This window comes from Eretmochelys imbricata, chromosome 9, assembly GCF_965152235.1.
Source record: "Eretmochelys imbricata isolate rEreImb1 chromosome 9, rEreImb1.hap1, whole genome shotgun sequence".
NCBI lineage: Eukaryota > Metazoa > Chordata > Testudines > Cheloniidae > Eretmochelys > Eretmochelys imbricata.
The window spans coordinates 47,324,672-47,350,708 of NC_135580.1; the positions used below are offsets into that span (position 1 = coordinate 47,324,672).

At 46.8% G+C, this 26,037-nt stretch overlaps 1 protein-coding gene across 1 annotated transcript in view; it reads right to left on the minus strand.

Annotated features, from left to right (window-relative positions):
- The window catches only part of MYO7B (myosin VIIB), a 79,155-nt gene that overhangs the window by 42,609 nt on the left and 10,509 nt on the right, over positions 1-26,037 (minus strand). The window contains exons 8-21 of the mRNA XM_077826215.1: positions 24,806-24,959; positions 22,393-22,469; positions 21,911-22,030; positions 21,533-21,675; positions 19,999-20,209; positions 16,683-16,818; positions 16,255-16,415; positions 8,497-8,634; positions 5,288-5,440; positions 4,637-4,735; positions 4,002-4,096; positions 2,602-2,686; positions 1,851-2,069; positions 430-537 (exon numbers count right to left, since the gene is read on the minus strand). Of these exons, the coding sequence (XP_077682341.1) occupies positions 430-537; positions 1,851-2,069; positions 2,602-2,686; positions 4,002-4,096; positions 4,637-4,735; positions 5,288-5,440; positions 8,497-8,634; positions 16,255-16,415; positions 16,683-16,818; positions 19,999-20,209; positions 21,533-21,675; positions 21,911-22,030; positions 22,393-22,469; positions 24,806-24,959 (1,899 nt within the window). The remainder of the gene's footprint in view (positions 1-429; positions 538-1,850; positions 2,070-2,601; positions 2,687-4,001; positions 4,097-4,636; positions 4,736-5,287; positions 5,441-8,496; positions 8,635-16,254; positions 16,416-16,682; positions 16,819-19,998; positions 20,210-21,532; positions 21,676-21,910; positions 22,031-22,392; positions 22,470-24,805; positions 24,960-26,037) is intronic.

Below are 26,037 nucleotides of genomic sequence, written 5' to 3' on the forward strand. Positions count from 1 at the left end.
TTTGTTTTAAAAATCTTAGCCTAAAAACTATGCAACTGTAAGGGGCAGTGGTGTCAATAGCTACTACAGGGAAAGCACAGAATCCCAAACTCTTAAGAGAAGAGTGTGACTTTAAATATTTGGTAACATATTGGCATGGGCAATCTGGACAAATGTGCCAGTACATTGCTGCAGATAGACTTGCATGAGCAATCTGGGGAAATGTGCAGGCAGATAAGCATGTCTGACTTGCTTGCACAGTTCTTTCTTTGCATACACAAGGGAGGTCACAACTGTACCTGCATGTTGTTACTTTTTGAAAATGCAGCCCAATGCATATGTGTGTGTGTGGAGAGTTAAGCAAGTCCATGTGTGTATGTTTGGTGGAGTGGGGTGTCTGTGAGCACACACGAGAACTCTGCATTCATCCCTCCAAATCCTGATTCCTACCTTTTCTAGCTTCATGGCTTCTTGCTTTGCTCTCATTGGCCCGACGATTTGGATGAGGCGCTTCTCCTCTTCTAAGCATAGCCTTCTGGCTTCTAGTCTATGCTGGTGCTGCAGGGAACAGTAACACTCTATGAACATCTCTACCCTGCTTTGCTGGCTACATTCTACCATCATCTGAGAAGCAGGGATGGCTGCCATCCCAAGATTTTAGTAATATCCCTCAGTGGCTGCTCAGCTGTAGATTGGCTGTCTTTGGCAACAGGGCCCATATAAACTAGTACCATTTGGATGTAAGAAAACTATTTCAGAAGAGAACTTTTGCCTTTTCAATTCTATAGTTTGAAAAGGGGCCGATATTCAAATGAAAGAAATGCCCAGGAGGTTAACTGGGGCTCCTCAACAAGGGATCTTGCTGTCTTCTGCAAGAGGCAAGTACTGAAGGTTCATTTGGCCACCCAGCCCCCTTTACAAATTTTTGTAAGGAGGTCCCTGACAGTAAGAGAAAGTGCACTGACTTTGAGTTCACTGTAAGCCTGAACACTTTCTCCAGGAAGGATGTGGGGAAGGGGTTGCCCTGATGATCTTGCTTGGGAATAAGTGAGAGAAGGAAGAAGAGAAAACACCAAATCTTTCCCTCTAGGTATGCATTTGGCCCTTGGCAAGGAGCAGTGGCTGAATGAGAGAATTGGAGGAGAGTGAGGTCAAAGTCGAAGTCCATCTCCTATCTATGTATATGACATTTGATAATAGGCATGTTAGAAAATCTATAGATGGAGACAGGCAGACAGTCTTTGTTGTATTTGTACAGTGCCTAGCGCAATGGGGACCTGGCCCATGACTGGGTGCCTAGGTGCTACTGAAATATGAATAATAATTAAGGAGTTTTGTCCATGGCAGTGTATATCTCATTCCAGAAAGCAATACAGTCTGATTTCTGTAAAAGACCATATCAGGCCCTGTTATAGAAACTGATTTACCTCTTCAGAAGTTACTGGAACATATAAGATATTTTTGTTCTCCCTTCATGCCTCCCACACAGAAATATTCCTGAACTCTCTTTGGTTTTTAAAACAAAATGCATTTTATTTTTTTTGCAATTTCCCCAAGTGATTTTGTCCCACATCTGCAAATCCCCTAATTTAATAAGCACAGATGACAGACAGACATGAGATCTGCATGTTGAAGACCCTGCTCTCATACCTGTCAAGACCCTGGAGAACCACATCATCATGCTAACTCTAGGATTCTACACCAAAGAGAACATCCTACAGTCAACTCTATGGTGATGCCTTAAGAACTCATCTGGGGACACTATGTTATCACAATGGGGACTGGCTACCTATAGAAGCTTGCTGCTCCCCATGCTTATCAAAGCATTCTAGAAGCAATATCATGTTTCAGAGATGACTGTGCACACATACCTCTCTCTTCATCCTCTGGAAACTCCTACGAGCAAACATACCCCTGGCATATGCCTGTATAACGCACACAGCCTTCATCTGCTCTGCCGTCTTCTGACGCATCAGGTAACCTCGGCACAGGGCCTGAAACTTAATCACACTGGCCCGGGCTGTTTCATACTGCTTAGCAAGTAGCCGGCTCCGGAAGAGGGCCTGCAGGCGCTCGAAGCCCAGCAGGATCTGCAGAACGTGGAGAAGAATGAGTGGAAGCAGTTAGGCTTGATGCAAACAAGGCCAGGACTGTGTTGGGCTGGATAGAGGATAACAAGTTCTGTAGCTACCCTGGACAAAGACTCAGGACAACTGACACAGCTACTGGAAATTACCACTGGAGTGAATGCTTTATTTCCTGCCAGTGCAGTGTTCTTTAAAGATCATGGTCTTTAAAGTTCTTTGAAGATCATGGCCTATTGAATGTAGGGAATGACATTAATCCCAGGAAACAGAGGCAAAGGAAGGAGAGAACAGGACTGAAGAGAACTGAATGGAAGAAAATGGCCTTCCTGGGACTAGATAGGGGTAACTGCTTTACTAATAAGAGGGTGTGTCTTGGGTTCAACAAGGGTTAAGGTGCTCCTTGTTGGGCTTAACCCCTCTTCTCCATACACCACCCCACTGCCCATTCTCTCTCATTGCTGAGCAGCCACTCTGAACTCCCGCCATGTACAGCACAGTATTCACACTCTCTCAAGGCCAGACCCCACTCGCTTACCAGTCGGAAATTCTTCCTGCCGTAATAACCCCTCCAAGCTGCCTGCAGCTTCACAGCAGCCTGCCTCTGTTTTAGAAACTGCTTCCTAAAAGCAGATGGGTGAAGAAATAGGTTACTCTGCTAGGCAGTCCTGCCATATCTTATACAACAGACCAGGGCGAGGGGCAGGAATGAAGCAGTGGCTCTCCCCTCTTAGCCCATACTTAGCCCTCTCAGTCACAACATCCTGTCCGCCTGCACCCCATGCTCACAGATGGTAAGCCCAGGAGGGACCATTCTGATCATCTAGCCTGACCCCTTGCATAGCACCAGTCAGAGATTCACCCTGCTTCTCAGCGCAAGTAAAGCAGCAGAATGAATTAGACAAGATATCCAAAATCCTGTCATATGCACTCTGTATCCACTTGCTAATGGAGAGGAGGAGAGTATAGGGAAAGTACCAGTAATCCCTATTGATGGACCCATGATGCTCCAGTAATGTTCTCAGCAGTAACTCCAGGTCACGTGCTTTGCTGGAGTAGCTCCGTGAAATCCATTGGAGATGTGACAGCTGAAAACGTAGTCCAGTTTCCAGAAATCAAACCTAGATAAGTTAACCCTATGTGTCTGATCACCATATGCTTAGAACTCGAGTTTTTACTGATAATGTTTGCTTATTCAGATGAGTTTTGCAAACTTCCTACAGTGATCACTCTCCCAGTAAATGCAGGGTGGATGACACCCGTATTACACATTCACGGATGGACGCATTCCCGAACACAGTTAGAACTCTTCCCTAAAACACACTTTGATTGGCCAGAGTTAGATTAAGTGATAACTCAAACCTTTAAGGAATCTGAGCAGCTGAGGATGGCTGTGTGCTAGTATGTAAGTAAACTCGACATACATTGTCTTTTTAAACTGAACTGGACAAAACATTAGGAACCATAACTACAGGGAACAATTCTACACTGGCAGGGAGAAGAACTGAATAGGGTTAAAATTAAAATTAAGATAGGGTTAAAACAGATTAAAAGAGGACACTGACTGCAGTGGGATTTCATGCACTGAGACTTAGCCCATTGTTTACTAAAAACTGATAAATGCAAATCCTCCTTCCAGGCGGATTTATTGATCATTCTTTCACAAACATGCGGGGTGCCATGTACAGCACCACTGGATTTTGTAAGATAAAATGAAACAGAAAACATAACAAATCTATGAGCAAAATCTTTGCCCATCTATTTATATGGCCCCATCAGTATATTATCTGAGTGCCTGAGGAGTCTAATTGAAGGCCAATGAAAGCTGCGGATTGATATAGACCGTGCTTTACTTATGTTATACTGCATCCCAAGGAGGAGAATAGTCTGTGAGAATTTATACAACTACGAATTCTCGTGCTCTTTAAAAGCACTCACCTGTCCTTGAATCCCCTCAGCACCTTCTGGATCAGAATGGCCTTTTCAGTGAGCGCCTTGTCTCGCTGCACCTCCAATACCATATCGTGATAATCCTGTTAAAAAGAGGTCACAAATATACATTGATTTAACGGTTTCAACACAGAACCACCAGAAACTTGACACAAAGGGCAGCATCTGTGCTGAAGAGACCCAGAACTTGCAGGTGTGCTGCGAGTTGGCATCAATGTGCATTGTCGGAACTGGAGGAGGAAGTTTATGCAGCACCTGGCCACACTGTTCTTGCTTGTAGCCATCTGCAGGCGTACAGTATGCCCACACTATAACATACTCTGTACCTTCAGGGCCTGAGCAGGGAGTTATGAAGTGCAATGCGCTGGTCCTCTGCACAAATGGGAAATGGAAGTGGGTGAGTGAATCTCTTATGGGATGAGCCATTTGGTGGCACAACAATACCCACTGAACTACATTGTATAGAGGGCCAAAGAGCTGGACTCGGAGAGGAGGATAGCATTCACATTAGAACTCAGGATTGCTGACTTAGTTCTCCTTAACTGGGAATTCAAGCTTTCCGATGACACACCCACATTTTTTTTTTTAACCTTAAGAGGTAGCAAATGGCCTTTTTTACTTACTTTGAGGAAAATCTTGGTTCTTCCAATTTTCCAGTCTTCATCTTTTCCTAGAACCATCTCAGAAATGTAAATGCAGCACCGACGAGCATCATCCTGCAGCTGATAGGGGAAAAAATCATTGTCACTGATCGGGACTTGGTTAGAAATACAGAAGTTGCAGGATCTAAACATCTATGGCCCTGGCATTTCAAAGCATGAAGAACAGAAATTTAGGAGGTCTGAGAGGCCTAGGATTGAGAGTGCCAAGAGTAGAAATGGCTCAGGTTTAAACGGCTCCAGAACTGAGAGCTAGAGGAATGTTAGTTTTTGTTCTGAGAAGTCCCGATATCCAAAGCCAGGGGCATGTTAATTTCTCAGCACAAAGAGATCTCAGAAATGAGGGTGCAGAGAATGAAAGTGCTTTAGATCTGGAATGATGCGCTTGGTTGGGATGTTTGCAGAAACTGAACCCAGGACCACTGGATCTAAAAGCATGAGCTAAAGGGAACATGAAGAATAGAAGCATTTAAACCCTGGTTAGCCATATGATCCAGTACATGTGAGCAGTGAGCTGAGACCATTTTAGGCTTAAAATCTAACTGAGACTATATTACCCTCAGTGCCCCATCAGGAAAAGTCCAGTTAGCATTAATCAAGTTCCTGTGGACACACCTGTTCTCGAGCGGACACTGGCAGCAGGACTCTGTATCTCTCAAAGAACTCTGCAAAGCTGTAGCGAATTGGGTAGCCAGCCTTCCTAATCCGAATGGTTTCCATCATTCCCGAATAGCGCAGCTGTCGGATACACAGCTCCCGATCAAACAACTGAAAGGACAGACACATGAAGAAACTTATCACAGAAACAAATTGTTCATGTAACATTCCTTAGAGAGCATCTGCTGACTCCATCCTGCAGATACCAGGATGGTTTCAAAATGAGATACTACTCTCTTTTTTTAATTGCCTTTTTTATATAAGTCAATGCATCAAATCCATTGCTGGGGTAAGAAAGGGACTTCTGTGGAGCTGCATATTTGCACACGGCAGCAGCAGAAATGATCTATTTACTTTGGGTCTGATTTTTTTAAAGGCCATTTCCAATTCCAGATCTGCACTTTTAGACCCATGAGAAATTGTGGGTATACTTTTGTAGGTAGCAAATGCAGGAACATTTGTGACACTTAGTGGTCTGACTTCCTAACTGATCCCACAAACCAGCAGATATCTACAGATCAGAATCTACACCTGCAAAATTGTGCCTGCATTTTATCAAAAGAACAAAATTAGAGGTTAGGGTGAGGTCCTTTAAAAATCCACACCTTAAAGTAATCCATCATACTGTGGGCCCAGTGCTCAAAGGTGAGCATGTACATAGGACATCCCATACCTTGGCATTCAGACTGCCAGACAGGTGTATGAAATGGGTAATTATGAAGGCAAGACCCAATCTGAGCAAGCAAATGTAAAATCTGGACATCCCTGAAACTTCCACCAAGAGTGCTTAACATCCCTACCGCAAGCACAAGGGCTGAAAGAAACCAAGATGACACAAACCAGGCCAGATTCACTGCAGACTTCCACCTGTTAGTCACTGACACCTCTACAAGTGGCTGTTGAATGCTACCGAATCAGCCCAATAGGGTTGTACTCTCCCTTTGCACAAGTGTCAGTGATGGCACAAGCGGTAAGACCCTGGAGCCTCAGGCCTCACGTAGTGTGGTCTAGTGCTATAGTTTTTGTGCATAGTTTGTTTTTAAACTGTCACTTTGGAAAGTGTAACCCCTTAAAGGGCCTTTTCTACAAGCCACAGAGACTAAGGGAGGGGAAGGGCAGGATTTCATGAACTGCGAAGTGTTAAGATCAGGGCTATAAAGAGGTTACTTTAAAAAGTGAACTTCCTCACATCCTGAATAATGACAGCCAGCCCCAGTGGGCAGATAAAGGACAGGATTTCAGAATCCTTGCCTGCTGTAAATATGAACAGACCATCAGGTACCAGTTAAGAGATATTTGCCAGCTACTTTGAACAGTTGAGAGTGGACAGAGTGCTTTTTTTTTTTTCTACAGTCCTCTGTAGTTGTTTTTCTGTTCATATCACACAGAGACTGAGAAAATAGAAACATACCACTGGCACTGGCATGCTTACTTGTGGCTACATCTGCTGTGGTGGGACATGTGCTGGCTGAGAGGTGCACAGTAACTTTTCAGGGCTACTGGATGAAAGACAGGGATATACCCTCCAAGTGACATCAGTTATGCCATAGGATCCGATCCTGCCTAGGCTGACCCACTTTAAGCAGGCAAGTAGTCTCAGTGACCTGCGTGGGACTAGTCACGTACTAACAGGTAAGCATGGGCATAAGTTGGCAGGGTCAGGGCCTTGGTCTGCACGGCAGTATGGAAAAGTCGTTCCATTATTGTTTCATTGCAACCTGAGCCCTGTCCCTGTTGGAGGTGAGGACCCAGTCCCCCTGAAATAATGGGGGTCTTCCCACAAACTTAAAAAGGGAGTTGGATCTGGTCTGATATGATTAGACTACTCTATGGGCTCAATTCGGCCAGGCACTGAGCACCTCTCATGGGGTTCTGAGCATCCTTAATGCCCGCTGAAGTCAATGGGAATGGAAAGCACATGGCAGTTTGCAAGAGAAGACTCGGCCTATCCAAAATGATGTGCTCTATTCAGGAAACCACAGTGCAGCTAGCGTGTGAGTCAACACATGGCCAATTCTTTTTTTAAAATTAGTATTTCTCTGTTTCTGAGCCAGATCCTCAGCAGATACAAGCTGACATCACTCCATTGACTTCAATGGAGCAGTGCTGATTTATAGCAGCTGAGGAGTTGGCCCTTTGTTTCCAAAACTAAGGTGGACACACATTTGTCAAAGGAGCTCAATCCACCCCCTGAATTTACATCTGCAAACACTGGTCACTAGAGGCTTGATCCAAAGCCCACTGAAGTCCTTAGGAAGACTCTCACTGATCTTGGTGGGCTTTGGGCCAGGCCCTAGTTGCCCACAGCAGGTTGATGCAGGTTTTTGCAAAGATGCAAGATCATGAATACAAAGCCCTAGAATGCATTTCAAATGTAGTCTGTCCTTTGGCTGCTTGGGAGGTTCTGGTAAGGACGATCCCATCATCAATTCCTAGCTTGGCAGGTAATTGCACCTTGGTGGTGCTGCACCTTGCAACATAGAACTTAATTCCATTTGATCTAGGTTCTTCTATAGCCACATCACTGCAATCTTTGAGCACTTCCCCTCTGTTGACTCTCTTTTATCCTCTTAGCACACCAGCTGAGGTAGGGCAGTGCTATTGTCCCCAATTCAAACGAAGGAACTGAGGCATGGACAGATGAGGTTACTTGCCCAAGGTCACACAGGGAGTCTACGGCAAAACCAGGTCTTGATCTCCTGAGTCCCAGTCCAGTGTCTTAACTGCAAGACCTTCGCTCTTCCCTTGTGACTCTGCTCAGATGGCCCTTCTCCTCTTTAAACACCAGCACCTTTGTCTCTCAGTATGATCACTTTTGGCCCCATAGTTATATTTTTTTCCCTTTCCCTATTTGTTGTTAGTTAAAACCCTCCCAATTATCTGTTTTTTAGGTACAAGGGAGGCTTTTATAATATGTTTCAGTATATTCCTCATTCCTGGTTTTGCAATACATCACTCCAAAACCTTTTGCAGGGTCCATTTAAAATTAAAGTCACTCTATACTGTTGCCTTTTTTATTACAGCCACCTTAGAACTCCAGCTATTCTTAGTTAAGGTGGAAATACAAGATGCTATACAGCAACTGAGGATTTCTGTTAAGTCACTTTCCCCCTAAACACAAACATTACTGCGGGTAAGACGTTGATCTAGTATTTTTGAAGTATTACCAAAGGCTTCTTGTAGTCATTGGGTTTGATACAGCGAATGAAGTACGGCTGGCAGTTCCCCAGGATTTTCATCAGCTGCTCCAGAGACTGTTTGAATTGACCACCTAATGTAGACAGGCGTTTGTTGGTATCCAAGCCCTGGAGAGAATAAGCACATACATGATTCTTATCTCCCTTGGGCCTACTAATAACGTCGCTGCATGTTCCTGGAAAGAGAAACACATTTTCTGCCAGGCCCCTAATTTCTGTTTCTGTACCCATCTGCCATCCTTACTCTACGCTGTACTTACTCATGCCAGTAATCCCCCGGCACTCACTGGGATTACTTATGTAAGCAGTGTCAGGATGAGCTCCACCCTGACATCTGGTGGTGAGGTGTGGCAAGTTGTGGAAAAGAACTTCAGGGGCCGATGTCATTTGCATAGGCACACCCACCACGCCTAGAATGAGACCATAGCTGCTCAAATGGTCACTTTGGCTGCTGTGGGATCCCCAGCGTCTCTGTTATTGGGGCAGGAAGAATAAATTGTTATTACCCTGATTATGGGAACTGTGCTTGGAACTGTACGTGGCCTTTTGTTATGATGGAGGGATTCACCATCAACTAAGTAGCACTCGCTAGGCAAGGGTCATGGGTTCCAAAACTGTGTGAATGGAGAGAGGCTGGGGACAAGTATTAATACTTGGTGGCATGGGCCCCTTGGTGAGGGCCTTACATGCTAATTGCACTTCCTCCTCTCTCCACTGTGGAATATCAGAGCTAATTTTGATTTCATTAGAAGTCTAGTTATAGGCTGCTGAGCTCACTTTGGGCTGACAGTGCACCAGCACTGGGGCTCCCCTACTACAAGCTGAATTCACCTAAGAGCTGAAATCACTGAGTGTTGTGTTAAGTAGTGGGGGAGCCTGAAGATATATTGTGGAGCAGTTTGCGGCACGGCTGGTGAAGCAGTTCAACGCAGAGCAGTGTGTGGATGGCAGGAGCTGCTTGTGGGTCGTGGAGCTGAGCGAAGGAGTTCGTGGGGCGGCTGGCGGAGCGGAGCGCAGCGGAGCGAAGGAGTTCGTGGGGCGGCTGGCGGAGCGCAGCGGAGCGAAGGAGTTCGTGGGGCGGCTGGCGGAGCGGAGCGCAGGAGTTTGTGGGGCGGCTGGCGGAGCGGAGCGCTGCTATGGAGCTGTGGGGCGGTCAGCTTCAGATCATGTAAGGTGCCTCTTACCCCGTCCCATTTCCACCCAGGTTGGGAGGTAAAGCTCCGCAGATAAACTTTCGAACTCTGGGGCTGCCCTGACCAGGGACAGAGACTTTTGGGGCATTGGACTTTTGGGACCTTGGGTGATTTGGGGTTGCTAGACTCAAGAACCAAAGGGAAAAGGGCATGCCCCAATTTGCCTGGGGTGGGTTTTTTTTTTTGCTCATGGGTTGTGTTATGAATCCTGTTGGTGGTGTTTCCCCAACATAATGCCACATTGTTTCTCTCTGTTATTAAAAGGCTTTTGCTACACTCAGGCTATGTGCTTGCGAGAGGGGAAGTATTGCCTCTTGGAGGCGCCCAGCGGGGGTGGTATATATTTGTCCCAGGTCACTGGGTGGGGGCTCGAGCCGGTTTGCATTGTGTTATTGGAATGGATCCCCTAGATATTGAACCCGGCCCTTGTTGCTGCCAACTCTGACGGGCAGAAGGGTTACACTTACATGAGTAAAGTGCTGCTCAGTGTGTATGGGAGTGGCAAAGTCCTACCCATCATGCGTACCAAGGGCCAGGATCCTTCTCTGCGGACAAGTTCTGGGTATATTATAGGACCTGTCTTGGCATATACCAGGTTATTATTGCAATGGTAATTAATATGTGTGTGCTTGTGAGCTTGATAGGAAACAGCATGTACGTAAGCAATACTGACCTCCAGGCTAGGTATTACCTGGCAGTTCATGCCCAGCTGCCCAGGCTAAGGGCCCATGGCTTCCCAGTCAGCCATTAGCTACAGAAGTCTAACTCCAAGGTTGTTATTGCTATTGTAAATAGTGAAATGGTACAAATACGCAGAATACATAGTGAAAAGTTAAGAGCTGATCTGCATATGATCATAAATACAGAGTTCTTATGCTTATAGCAACTGTGCTGAATTCTGCTCTCTGTTCCACTGGTGCGACTCCAGTGGAAACACACCTTTACTTTAGTTACTCCAAGTTTTCACCCGCCTAAGTGGGAGCAGAATTTTCCACACTCTTTGTTAGAGCATTGTAGTAGGAGTTAATCTCAGCTTTCCATTGTGTTTAAACTGCACATTCCATTACAGTGACACTCTGTGCAAATCAGAATCATAGAACTGAAGGAACCTTGAGAGGTCATATAGTCCAGTCCCCTGCACTCAAGGCAGGACTAAGTATTATCTAACACCTGACAGGTGTTTGTCCAACCTGCTCTTAAAAGTCCCCAATGATGGAGATTCTACAACCTCCCTAGGCCATTTATTCCAGTGCTTAACCACTCTGACAGTTAGGAGGTTTTTCCTAATGTCCAACCTAAACTGCCCTTGCTGCAATTTAAGCCCATTGCTTCTTGTCCTATCCTACCTACAGCAGGGTTCTATTGCATTTGTTTGTTTTGTTTTAGTACAGGGCTTCTTCAGAGCAAGGAGCTAATAACTGTGTGACACAAGGTTTCTTTGACACAGGGGAACCACACACTCCATTGGCCCATGTTGCTATTACACTTACGCAAATCCATTCTGATTGTCATTCCTCTCTAAACATTCACACTTCAACATCTAACACTGAGCACTTCCACAGCTTTACCTATGGATCAACACTGCCCTCCCGTGGCCAAACACATGTACTTTTGGAAAATATTTCCTCAGAGTGCCTTAGAGCAGTGGTTTTCAAAATTTTTTTCTGGCGATGCAGTTGAAGAAAATTGTTGATACCCATGACCCAACGGAACTCAGGATGAGGGGTTTGGGGTGTGGGAGGAGCTCAGGGCAGGTGCAGAGGGTTGGGGTGTGGGGGTGAGGGCTGTGGGGTGGGTCTGGGAATGAGCGGTTCAGGGTGTGGGAGGGGACTCTGGGATGGGGTAGGGGGTTGGGGTGCAAGGGGGGGGTCAAGGCTCTGGGATGGGGGTGCAGGCTCTGGGATGGGGCCAGGGATGAGGAGTTTGGGGTTCAGGAAGGGGCTCTGGGTTTGGGGGGGCTCAGGGCTGGGGCAGAGGATTGGGGTGCAGGGTTGGGGTGTAGGCTTACCTCCGGCGACTCCCGGTCAGCAGCGGTGCTAAGGCAGGCTTCCTGCCTACCCTGGCACTACTGACCACGCTGCACCCAGAAGCGGCGAGCAGCAGGTCTGGCTCGTAGGTGGGTGGCTCTTGCCTGCAGACACCGCCCCCGGCCAATGGGTGGGCGGAGCTGGTGCTCGGGGCAGGGGCAGCACGCATCACCCCACGGCCCCCCCGCCTAGGAGCTGGACCTGGTGCTGGCCACTTCTGGGGTGCAACATGGTGTTGGAACAGGTAGGGACTAGCCTGCCTTATCCAGGCAGCACCGTTGATGGAATTTTTAACAGCCTGGTCGGTGGGGCTGACCAGAGCCGCCGCGACCCAGTGCCTTACATTCTGCAACCCAGTACCGGGTCATGACCCACAGTTTGAAAACCACTGCCTTAGAGCAGCTACAACACAGATTATTCACTTAAAACTAGTAGGCATCTGATCAGAACAGCTAAAATAACTACAGTACATGAGCCTAATTAACATTGGATATTCCCACATTTTAGCAGTCCATCTTCTACCTCAATAAGTCAGTAAGACAGCCACAGAGAGATCTGACACCTGTATCCTGATGGTCTCACATGGCTACACAATTAAGGACGTTGTTGCCAGGAATAGGATTGTGGTTTCTCTCCCAGTGATCTCGAGGAGCAGTTCTATCAACTCAGGACAGCAAAGTCCCATGGAGCCATTAACCCACCATTCCTCTCTACAGCCTTTACTTCCCAGGCTCCAAAGTATGGGCCTGATACAAAGCCCATGGAAGTTAATGGGAGTCTTTCCACTCATGTACGTGGGCTTTGAATTGAGCCATGCATCCCCACTGGAAAAACATCTCTTTCCTCACAGATGAGCCATTGCATTTCCCATGCATGCTCCAAAGAAAAAGTTTCAAATAACACAGGCTTTTTGAGGAGACAAGAAACCACTAAAGCAGTGCAAATAAACCCAATTCTTAATCACAAGGTTATTCTCTACACAGATGCCACTCCAGCTTGCCCTTTGCTGCTTATTCCACTGTTCACTTCCATCTTCCCTCAAGCTATTTACCTGAGCAGAGGCAGACGATGCTCTGGATTGCAGAAAGCCAGAGCGGGACAGAGACGGAGGAAGAAAGGACATCAGAGGACAGAATCAGGAAATGGAGCCAGGGGAGCAGATAGATAACAAGCATTACAGCAAGCTAGGAGGATGATTTGCTATCCACCCCAGGCAGGAAACCTACCTAATATGAAAAGTAAAAGACAAAATACCTTCAGGCAACGCTGAGGTTGCTTAAAAGAACAGGAGTGGCACCTTAGAGATGAACAAATGTATTTGAGCATAAGCTTTCCTGGGCTACAGCCCACTTCATCGGATGCTGTAGCTCATGAAAGCTTATGCTCTAATAAATTTGTTAGTCTCTAAGGTGCCACAAGTACTCCTGTTCTTTTTTCCGGATATAGACTAACACGGCTGCTACTCTGAGACCTGAGGTTGCTTAAACACTCTAAAGTGAAGAAATGTGACAGTTAAGGAGAAGCATGTAAACTGAACTCTGCCCTCCCCCACTCTTGCTGGGTACGTTGGTAACCACTCTTTGCTTCTCACTTCATACAATAAAATCCTGCCCCATTTTTACACCCTTAGATACATGTCTCTAAGGTAACTTTGCAATCGTGAATTTTAAAGACTCGCACACTGCACCTGGGCCATGAGGCAGAGCTAAGTTAGCGTCAGTGGCCAGAGGCAAGCAGCCAGCCTCGCGGGGTGTGGAGGGAGGGTGATGAGGAGTGGCTTACATTGCCTTTTGGAAGGCGCAGACATGAGGTCCCTCAGGCCCATCCAAGGAGCACTGTACAGTGGGGGAAAGGCCATGATCAGTTCGCAATCTGCTTAGCCATGCCCTTTTTGTAGGCTGCACTGCGATAAGAGTGCCAAGTACACAGACTACTCAGTCTCTTACTTAGGGAAATATCTTTGTGATGGGGTGGAGTAGGCCCTGCTGCCTTGTGGCTCTGTCACACCCCACCCCAGAAAAGGGCAATGGAGGGGGTCCTCCAAGTTGCCTAGAGAGGCTACGTGGGCAGCAGCCAATCAGGAAAGAGGCTGCAAGGAGCAGCCTATCAGGGCCCAGCAGGCTCATATGAAAGGAGCTATAGGGCCATTACAGAGTGAGTTTAACCTGCTGGCAGGGCCTAGGAGAGCAAGACGTGCTCCTGGCTGGCTGCAGGGGCTGGACAGATTAATTCAGGGGTTCTCAGGACAAATGTTTTGATGGCCTCAGACTGTGGCCACCAACGCTTGCTAGTGACCGCTCTCACACTTTCCCCTAAAATACTTAATTAGCTTTAGGAAAAACAACTAAATATGCACACGTCCAAATCACTGTAATTTATTTATTGCTAGTTAGTAAGTCTGTTGTGAAACATGATATTAACAAACATGCAAGTATCTTGTTTCACAGCAGACTTACTCAGCCCTGCCAAGCCTAGGGACACATTAAGCCCTGGATGCGGGGTCAGGGGAGGCAGCAGGGGTCAGAGGCAATGAGGTTTGGTGGGTGAGGGGTTGGGGGAGGCAGCGGGGGACTGGAGCCTGAAGCCCCACGGCCAGAGCCTGGGACCTGCTGTTACACAACCAGAGTCCAGAGCTGGAGCCCAAAGTTCCTCGGCCAGAACCTGCTGCCCCACCGCCCCAGAGCTGAGGCCCAAAGCCTGAGCCCCACTGCCCTGGGAAGGTGGGGAATTCACTGGCTGCCTGCTCCTCCAGCGTTGTGCTCCAGATGTCTCCAGAAGGAGGCAGAGCCCAACCCCTGCTGGCAGTCCCAGCAATCAACATCAAGGCAGTGCATCCAGGAGCAACAGAGAGGGGAAAGGGCCACCATTTTGCCACCCACCCCCACCCCATCACAGCCCCGGGAGGCTCTGGCTGCAAGAAAAGCTCCTGGTGGCCGCATTTGAGAAACACTGGATTAGTTACTGGCAGGGAGCCTGAGAATAGCTTCTGGCTGGCTGCTGGGACCAAGCAGGTAGTTACTGGCAGGGACTGGGGGAGTGAGGAAGCAGCTTCTGGCTGGCTGCTGCGACTCAACTAAGACGGACTATAGGGAAATGGTCCAGGGAAACATAGAGCAGCAATTAGTAAAGGGATGCAGCAAAAGGATTAAAAGGTCCCTGGGTTGGGACCCGGAGCAGTGGGTGGGACCGGGTCCCCGCCCAGCCACTAAGGGAAGTGGCTGTACCCTAAGGAAGGGAATTAGAGCTGTGACATCCCAGGGAAGAGGGCTGCACTGGGACTGACTTAGTGGGGAGCTGTGGTCAGCAAACTGAGTCCAAGAAGGGTGGCTCAGCAGGAAAGCTGGGGTCACTGAGGACTCAAGTAGAGGCAAGGTGACCCCAGGAAAAAAGCCCTCAGGGCACTGCTCAGTTCCAGAGTGGGAGCCTTGCAACCTAGCTGGACCAAGCAAGGGTACAGTGATGGGCCCTGTTGGGCTGGTGAAAGACTGAGGGAGGGTGCAGGACATGGGGGACATTTTGGATTGTGTACCCCAGAAGGGATTTGTTTGGTTTTGCACATGGACTGTGAGAGACTCGGCCAGACCTGCCTGACAACTACAGTAGCCAACGGGGCACCATGAGTGGAGAAAATTGAGAAAAAACACACACTCAAACAGGGGCACTCGCGAGAAGTGAGTGCACCCTATTACAACCTTGCTATCCAATATAACAGTATCTGGGACAGGGATCTTAGGCTGTAGTTCACAGGACTCATATTTTATTCTGGATTGGCTATCTGAATGATCCCATGCACAATGCCTGGATTGCACAATGTTCCACTCCCAGATCACTTCCTGTGATACTCTTAAATGATCCCACATGAAGTTCTGAGGTTCCCAACAAGCTACCCTGGGACTTTAGATGGAGAATTTTTTAATGAATTGCCACTTGTCTGCCTGCTCCTAGAGTTGTATTCACTCTACCATGGTGCCTCCTGGTCACGGCTTGCTTCAATTAAAAGGAGCTTCTGGGTTTACAAGGCATGCCTTTAGTCATGATTTTCTCCATACCACCTCCACTCAGACCTACTCACACACACACACACACACACACAGGCACTCAAATACTATAGTGATGAACATGTGCACGCTTAGACGATTTCAGCTGGCATCTACCTTCAGACAGAAAGCCAGGCACAGCTGAGGCAGACTCAATATAGACTTGTCAGTTTGCTGTCTGAGCAGTACAGCTCAAATGCTTTGATGCAAGCCTGAATGTAGCCTCCGCATGGGCCATTCAGGGAGAGGAAGTCCTAAGGCCCCCTGTTACTCTGAGTTTTGGGTTGACATCACAGCAGTTTATGGCAATAATTCAGGACTCCAGTTGATCACGCAAGCTGTTCTACCAGTGCACAAATTGCTCAAGGGAAAGACAGAAGAGTCTGCAGACAGAATGTAAGACCATTCAGAAGGCTGAAGATAATCAAGCACACTCCAGATTTTTTTGTAATCAAGTGGAAGAAAGCCAACCTTGAGGGTATGCTCAGCTCTGAGATGTCTTATGCTCCCACGGCCTAGGGTAGCCACAGTTGTTTCCACCTGGAAGATCTGCCTCAGGAATTTGTTTTTGGAAGAGTAAACCAATTGCATTATGTTGGAGCTGAGCATGTCACGATTCTTCTCCAGGAAACCTGTGGGTCAGAAATAAAATAACCTCATCATCTGCGCTGGCTCCGGTCCCAGGCTGCTACTCAAAAATAAACCTAATTTACAGTAACTTGCACCCCAATTTAAATGAATCCTCTTGCCTTCATTACTTCTGCTTGGCAAGCAGGAGGCTGCGTGTAATCTAGCACCAGGGAGATGACAATGACCCATGGGGCAGCTGCCTCAGGGGACAGGTGCTCTCCTCTCTTTGCTTCTGAGGAGGACCATGCTTGTACTTGAAGTGTTCTCACCTTTTGACTGGTAATAGACAATCCCAGCAAAGTGGTTGATACCAAATTTGGTGTCATGGACGCTCCTCGGTGGGATGTAGATTTTGCTTTTGCCATGATGGGAATTGATTTTGTTTAGCAGAGTGGCATCAGTGCCCTAGGAACAAACACAACCAAGAGCCAGGGGTGAAGCAGATTCTCTCTGCAAGCACTGGCCTCTACAGTGCGAGCAAAAAAAATAGTGCTCCGAGATAACAAAGGGTTAAATCTGGACCTGCATTGGGTGATTGTGCTGGAGTGGGAGGGAGGGACAATGTTGTTAGGAGCTGGATCTAGCAGTAGGGCACCATCCTAGCACTCTCAAATACAAAGACAGGGCCTAGCTAGAGTATCCACTGGCACTTCACAGCACCAGTGAGTGTGTCCTGCTACCCTGGGGCCAGGGAGTCACCCCCGCTGACTCCACTGTGGTCACCTGCAGCTGCTTGGGGGTCCCCAAAGCTGTGCAAGAGGCAGTAAGAGTTGCTTGAGAGCATGTTCCCCTGGCCTCTTTGAGCCTTCCTGCCCAGCACGGGCTCAGTGGCACAGAGGCCCTCCATGAGGCTGGCACCGCTCTCCTTCCCCTGGCCCTTACGCATCTCTGGAGGTTACAGACAGGATTCTGCTGCATAGCCAATCTATGGGAAGCTCAACAGATGAGTTTGGTTGGCTGGCAGTCAGTTGGGTGCTTGTCATTAAGCATATTGTTTTCATTACAATTAATCAGGGAGGGGAAAAAAACCACTAGGATAATCCTGTTGTTAAAGGGATGCCTCAACAGCTTCCTCCTCCTTTGGGTGGCAAACAGCATGTAGAATGGGCAGGGCTGTGCTCTTTGAAGTGCCATGGGCCCTTGAGATAATAAATGGGGAGCAAACCCTTTGCTCTTCTGAGTGCAGGGACTGCATTGTGATTATCCCTTTCCTGGAGCATGCAGAGAGCATGGGGGATGCTCTCCAGCCTCTGTGCTCTTACCACCTGGCACAGCTGCATTATTTAAGACTACCTTACTAGATGCCCAAAAAGCCATAACTGAGGGTGAAGGCTGGTTAAAAAAATAACTTGGTTTAGAGTGGAAGTGAAGGCAGATACATATATCTGTTATATTATAACAAATGGAAGGAAGGGGATGTTAATAGTAATGAATATAAATCAGAAATTAGGACTTGTAGAAAATTGATAAGGGAAGCAAAGAGACACAAGGAGGCAGCTATGGCCAGCATGACAATAGGAAGGAGTCTTTTAAATATAACAGGATAAAAAAGAATCCTGACAATGGTATTGGTCCATTACTATGTGGAAATAGTAGAATTATCAATAATAATACAGAAAAGGCAGAAGTCTTCAATAAATATGTCTGTTCTGTATTTGGGGAGAAAACAGATGCTATAGTCTCATCCTATGGTGATGATAACACTCTTCCCATTCCACCAGCATCTCTGGAGGATGTTAAACAGAAGCTACTACAGTTAGACATTTTAAAAATCTGGTTCAGATAACTTGCATCCAAGAATTTTAGAAGAGTTGGTTGAAGAGCTTGCTGGACTGTGAAAGTTGATTTTCAATAAGTCTTGGAGAACTGAGGAACCAGAAGGCTGGAAGAAAGCTAATGTAACATTTTTTTAAAAGGGTAAATGGAATGACCTGGGTAATTATAGGCTGGTCGCCTGACTGCAATCCCTGGCAAGATAATGGAGCAGCTGATATGGGACTTGATTAATAAAGAATTAAAGGAAGGTAAGATAATTAATGCAAATCACCATGGCTTTATGGAAAATAGATCCTGTCAGATTAACTTGATTTCTTTTTTGATGAGATTACAGATTTGGTTGATAAAGGTAAAAGACATAATATACTTAGATTTCTATAAGGCATGACATGTTGTTTAAAAAACTAGAACGATATAAAATTAACATGGCACACATTAAATGGATTAAAAACTGGCTAACTGATAAGTCTTAAAATGTAATTGTAAATGGGGAATTGTCATTGAGTGGGTGAGTTTCCAGTGGGGTCCCGCATGGATTTGTTCTAGGCCCTACACTCATTAATGTTTTTATTAGTGACTTGAAAGAAAGCATAAAATCATCACTGATGAAGTTTTCAGATGATACAAAAATTGGGGGAGTGGTAAATAATGAAGAGGACAGGTCACTGATTCAGAGTGATCTGGATCGCTTAGTAAACTGCGTGCAAGCAAACAATATGCTTTTTATTTGGCTAAATGTAAATGCATACCCCTAGGAACAAAGAATGTAGGCCACATCTACAGGATGGGGGACTCTCTATCCTGGGAAGCAGTGACTCTGAAAAAGCTTTGGGGGTTGTGGTGGATAATCAGCCAAACATGAGCTCCCAGTGTAACGCTGTGGCCAAAAGAGTTAATGTGACCCTGGAATGCATAAACAGGGGAATACTGAGAAGGAACACAGAGGTTATTTTACCTCTATATTTGGCACTGGGGTGACCACTGCTGGAATACTGTGTCCAGTTCTAGCGTCCACAATTCAAGAAGGATGTTGATAAATTGGAGAGGGTTCAGAGAAGAGTCACAAGAATGATTAAAGGATTAGAAAACATGCTGTAAAATGATAGACGCAAAGAGCTCAACTATTTATCTTAACAAAGAAAAGATTAAGGTGTGACTTGATTACAGTCTATAAGTATCTACCTGGGGAACAAATATATAATAATGGGCTTTTCAATCTAAAAGAGAAAGGTATAACATGATCCAATGGCTGGAAGTTGAAGCTAGACAAATTCAGACTGGAAATAAGGCATACATTTTAACAATTAAGGTAACTTACCATTGGAACAATTTACTAAGGGTTGTCATGGATTCTCAATTGTCTTGTAATGATAATTTTTACATAAAGTTTGGATATTTTTCTAAAAGATCTTCTCTAGGAATTATTTCAGGGAAGTTCTATGGCCTGTGCTATACAGGAGGTCAGACTAGATGATTACAGTAATCCCTTCTGGCCTTGGAATCTATGAGTCTATAAGGGCCACAAATTATTCTGGCCCTGAAGAATTCCGGAGCAGCAACTCCTCCCAGCTGTAAGCACAGTCCAGCACACAGTCAACCAGAGAACCATCTACAGTGTGCACAAGAGTTTTAATCTCTTGGACTTTCCCCTTTGGGTTGCAACTGGAGAGGACATTAAAGGTAGTGAAGGGACTTCTGTGGGGAGATGACTCTCACTGGGTCTTACCAGCTCACAGTCGCTCCAGAAGAGCTTCCTAGGCAGCTGCCCTCTGTGTGAAGCCAAGAGACCAGATAGAATAAGGCTCTCACCTTAGGGAACTTGCTTTCCTCATCAATGAGGGAGACAATGTTCATGGGTTTGAGTGCAATCACTTCCAAAGCCTGGTGGTTGTCTGTGAAGTCAATGTGGCTCCAGGAGATGTGCTCAGCAAGGTATTCCTCCTGCTCCAGCTTGAAGACATGGCGGACAAAGAACTGCTGAAGGTGCTCGTTGGCAAAGTTAATACAGAGCTGCTCAAAGCTGCAGGGGAACAGCATGAGGACCCACTGTCATCTCCATGTTACCTGGTACCATCACTTTCACTGGACAGTATTATCTGACACTCTATATTTGATACATGCACACAGGGAACACTGTTATAGTTTAGGTGATACCATTTCATACTGTTAACGAACACACCTGGTGTATGTTGTTCTATCTGGGCACATGTCACCATGCCCAACAACCCACATGCAATGGACTCCTTCATATAGTGTGTGGCTGGCAGGACAGATTGTTTCATTTTATGTTTTGTTTTGTTTTTACAGAGACCCATAGGAGCTTCCTGGTTGTGTGCCTAGCTAGCCTGTATGTGCTTAGCTAACCTGTATAGGTGTGTGATCGGATTCCTTTTACTCTTGTCCTCTCTGCCACCTTCCCTCCTTTTGGTTGTCACTCACGCATCTTGCATCTGGTCTTGTAAATAATTGGGGGCAAGGAGCTGGTGTGTCTGCACACCATGAGGCCCTGATCTGGACTGTGACCTTTAGGCACCATCATACTATAGACAGATTTATCACATATTCCATTAAAGGTAGCATACAGAAATGTGATACTGATCACATGCTCCCTGGGCCTTATCCCAGGTGTAGCATCTTTGGTACATTAATATGCAGACCACCTGTGGTTCATGGTCTGCACAGCATTTACTGATGGTCTGTGGAAAGCTGGCTGGTTATATGGTGCTGGCTCTCCTCCTTGTGTCCTGCTGGTTCCCTGCCAAAGAGCCTCAGTGCCCATAGAAGGAGCTGGACACAAGGAGGAAGAGCGAGTCTAGCTGCCTCCATTGGGGCCACTACTATCTAAGAGGAAACAGAAGCTGCTCTTGGGGCCTGAGGCCACCAGTGGGAGAGGAATGTCCAGGAGAGATGGGAAAGAGACAATCGGCATTATGTCAGGGAGGAAGAGGCATCTGGGCAGCATGTCCACAGGAGCAGGGAAATCAAGCGCCTGAAACCATGTACAGGAGAGGACTGGGCAAGAGGAAAGCATGCAGGGAATAGGAACCTGAGGTATCCACAACATGATCTCCATTAAGATGTGGTTCATGCTATGATGAAGTTGGAGAACCCCTGTCCCGTGCAACATAGCTCAGCAGAGGTAATGGCATCTGTGTGGCAGGAAAAGTCAGCACAGGGATGTGCATCATGATCATCGCTAGGAAAATTCAGTGATGGAAGCAAACACCATCTTTACTTTGAGCGCGAAGACGACAATGAATGAGCAAATTAATTCATTTGTTCCCTACCTTTATGTCTGCTATTTGTCACCTTCCCTGACGGAAATGAATCTGGAACATCCTACCTGTTGGTGTTAAAGTTTTCAAAACCAAAGATGTCCAGAAGCCCAATGGACCTACGGGAACTTTTAGAATCCTGAGAAGGTTGGCTGAAAATTGCAGCATTGATCTTATTTACTATCCACAAGAAGAGATGGCCATAGATCCCCTGTGGAAGAGTTAAAAAGGAGGTAAGGGCCCAATAATGCAAACCCTAGTCAGCCTAGTGCTTGCTGTGCTGAATGAAGCCAACATGCACGCTCAGTGTAGCAAGATCTAGGGCCCAGTGATAAGTGTTTGCAGAACCAGGCCCTGAGAGAGTCTGTAGACACAGCTCTGAAAGCATTCCCACTCTTTGAAAAACATCAGTGCAATGCACACTTGGAGGGGGTGAACTCCTTTACCTTCACAAAGGCGTCTCTCCCATCAGCAGCCTGGACAACGCTCAGGGGCATGGACACGCTCTCTCCTCGGATGATGATCGAGTGGTTTGTAAGGCTGTTTTGCAGTTCTCCAGAGTCCACCTATAGGAATAATCATTGCAGCTGGGTCATCCGATGTAGATAAAGCAGACCTGGCAAATATGGGTGGAGTCTGACTCAGGAAAAAGAGACTAAGATAGAAGTGGGGAAAGCAGAGACATGCTGTCTGACCGGTACTGTGGCCTACTGTCACAGAAAAAAATAGCTGTTCCTGGGGCCTATATCGGGAAAGATCTCTCAGTTTGGAGGGGCAACACTGTGAGCATTAGCAGCGACAAGGGGACACAGCACAAAAGGAAAACACCATAAACAATCCCTCAACAGAAGCACATGTGCCAACAATCCACCCTCCCAGAAGGGGGAACAAACCAGAGAGCTAGTGAGAGAAGACGAGAATCCAGTACCTCAAGCAGTTTGGTTGCTACAGAAAAGTGTGAAGAATCCAGCACATCAGAGCAGTCCAAATGATCATACACAGCAGCTGGGAAGAGGAAACCGCAAAGCTCAGTATACACACACAGTACAAGTCACTGCCACTATGGTGCATGATTGTATTGTTACTGTTTGTATTACTGTACTATCCAAAGCCAGGAGCAGGATCTCGGGCAGAGCACTGTATAGAAACACAGGCCATGTCCACACCAGCAGAGTGTTAGTAGTTTAGTTAATCCACACCGCTGACCAGCATAGCTCTGCTGGCAGTCTGTAGTGTAGACCTGGACCCAGTGAGAAAGCCATTGCCCTGAGAAGCTCCCAAGCTAAGAGATTAATCAGATCGCACGGAACAGAGGACGTAAGAGTCACCTACAGAATGCATTCAGTGCAATGCTAAGGCTGCAATTTGAATCAAACCCAACTCAGAGAATTCTGAGTTTCCACAATAACCCTGACTCAGGGCTTGTCTACACTGGCACTTTACAGCGCTGCAACCTTTTCACTCAGGGGTGTGAAAAAACACCCCCCTGAGCCCTGCAAGCTTCAGTGCTGTAAAGTGGCAGTGTAGACAGTGCACCAATGCTGGGAGCCGCACTCCCAGTGCTGGTAGCTACGCCCCTTGTGGAGGTGGTTTGTTTAGAGAGCCGGGAGAACTCTCTCCCAGCGCTCTGCCACAACTACACAAGCCATGTTAAAGTGCTGCCGTGGCAGCACTTTAACGTTGCCAGTGAAGAGGTGCCCTCAGCCTCTCCCTTCCCCCTAGCACACAGAGTCCTTTTCATTATCATTCGTGCCAGGGCACGGTGTTATTTAATGCCTCAGTGTGTGTGAGGGGACCTCTTTATGGCCTGCCAACCTTGTCTCACAGTGAGAATAGTAACAGGTTTCAGAGTAACAGCCATGTTAGTCTGTATTCGCAAAAAGAAAAGGAGTACTTGTGGCACCTTAGAGACTAACCAATTTATTTGAGCATGAGCTTTCGTAAGCTACAGCTCACTTCATCGGATGCATACTGTGGAAACTGCAGCAGATATTATATACACACAGAGATCATGAAACAATACCTCCTCCCACCCCACTGTCCTGCTGGTAATAGCTTATTAAAGTGATCATCAAGTTGGGCCATTTCCAGCACAAATCCAGGTTTTCTCACCCTCCACCCCCCTACACACAAACTCACTCTCCTGCTGGTAATAGCTCATCCAAAGTGACCACTCTCTTCACAATGTGTATGATAATCAAGGTGGGCCATTTCCTGCACAAATCCAGGTTCTCTCACTCCCTCACCCCCCTCCAAAAACCACACACACAAACTCACTCTCCTGCTGGTAATAGCTTATCCAAAGTGACCACTCTCCCTACAATATGCATGATAATCAAGGTGGGCCATTTCCAGCACAAATCCAGGTTTTCTCACCCCCCCACCCCCATACACACACAAACTCACTCTCCTGCTGGTAATAGCTTATCTAAAGTGATCATCAAGTTGGGCCATTTCCAGCACAAATCCAGGTTTTCTCACCCTCCGCCCCCCCCCCCCCCCCCACAAACTCACTCTCCTGTTGGTAACAGCCCATCCAAAGTGACCACTCTCTTCACAATGTGTATGATAATCAAGGTGGGCCATTTCCTGCACAAATCCAGGTTTTCTCACCCCCCCACCCCCATACACACACAAACTCACTCTCTTGCTGGTAATAGCTCATCCAAAGTGACCACTCTCCCTACAATGTGCATGGTAATCAAGGTGGGCCATTTCCAGCACAAATCCAGGTTTTCTCACCCCCCCACCCCCATACACACACAAACTCACTCTCCTGCTGGTAATAGCTTATCTAAAGTGATCATCAAGTTGGGCCATTTCCAGCACAAATCCAGGTTTTCTCACCCTCCGCCCCCCCCCCCCACAAACTCACTCTCCTGTTGGTAACAGCCCATCCAAAGTGACCACTCTCTTCACAATGTGTATGATAATCAAGGTGGGCCATTTCCTGCACAAATCCAGGTTTTCTCACCCCCCCACCCCCATACACACACAAACTCACTCTCTTGCTGGTAATAGCTCATCCAAAGTGACCACTCTCCCTACAATGTGCATGGTAATCAAGGTGGGCCATTTCCAGCACAAATCCAGGCTTTCTCACCCACCCCCACCCCCGGGAAACAGTAACAGGGTCACCTCTCAGAACAGAATTCAGTTGGCTCACCCACCAGTACTTCTATTGTCTGCAGCTGCTGCCCTTCCAACACCCCCACTCGCCATCCACATCTGTTTGGCAGACAGCCACGAGCTGGCCTTTAGACAAGAAGGCAGATAGTGATCCACAGACTTTAAACATTGAGACGAAGGGAAGACCTAGCTGCAAGCAGTGCTGTGTTTACCTTCAAACTCGACATTCCCCAGGTGCAGAATAGCAGCCAGCAGCTTGCTGATGTCCCAGTGCTCAGAATCTGAGAACATGAGGATCTTCATAGCAGAGCGGATGTGAGCATATTCCTTTGCATCATTACGGCCATCACAAGAAGTGCAGGCACCCTGCATGACAGCACATTCATGGGACAGGGGAACCGTCTGGGTACTAATACAGACCTAGCATAGCAGCCTCTAGGCTGTAGAACAAAACATATATAACAGAACTGCCCCGTGGGCTGCTCGATACAGACCCAAGATACAAACTCTTGTATTTTATTTTATTTTTTAATTTCCCTTTTCCATGGTAGTTTCTTTCTTCGCTCCCACTCAAAAGAAGGTGACACATTGCTTGGAGTGGTGTTAGCCAATATGCATCTGTTAGGCATAGTATACACCACATGAATAGGTATGATGTGCATGATACTAATATAATATACATTATGTACATGGGTGGTGGGAGAAGTTATGTTAACCAAATGGCTTATGCTCTTCCCACAGTTCTGTTCACCCATGTCAAGCCTTGTACACCACTTTGCAAAACTGAAGTCAGCTTTGGCATTAGAACATAGGAAACGTGTCAAAGCAGAGATGCATGAATAAACTGTGTGCCAAGTACAGGGAGGGTGTACTTCCATGGCTCATCAGCACTTGGAATGCAGCATTCAAAACGAGATATGGGAAAGTATAGAGAGCTACCAGGGACAAACCTAGCTAACAAGTGGGTTAGACTTAAACTTAAAGTGAATAGAGGGGGCTGTTAGCTGGCACACGTGCACAATATAAACAGAAGGAAGTTTGAGGATGGTTCTTTGAACCACACCTACTGTGTAAGGTGAACATGCTGTGGGATAAGAATGGTTTTCTGGAAGAAGGGTATAGAATAGATGTTTCCTTTTCATGTTGTGCTGTGTTGTCTTTAGACAATGCATTTGGCTTTCCTGAATATTTTTATGAGCGAACCGTGAGTGTAGTCAAACACTTGGCTACACACCTTTCTGTCAGTAGTGGGATGAGCCATCCATTAGTGGGTCTCTGAGGTCAAACAGCACATGCTTCCATGGCTGAGCTGAGTAACTTGGGAAGAGGAGAGAGAAGCTTAGGCCAGGGGCTGCTTCAACAACCAGCTACATTAAAGGCTGCTCTGGAGCAGTGAAAGAGAAGACGTAACTTTCAGCAGTCCACCCACTGCTCTATTTGTCAC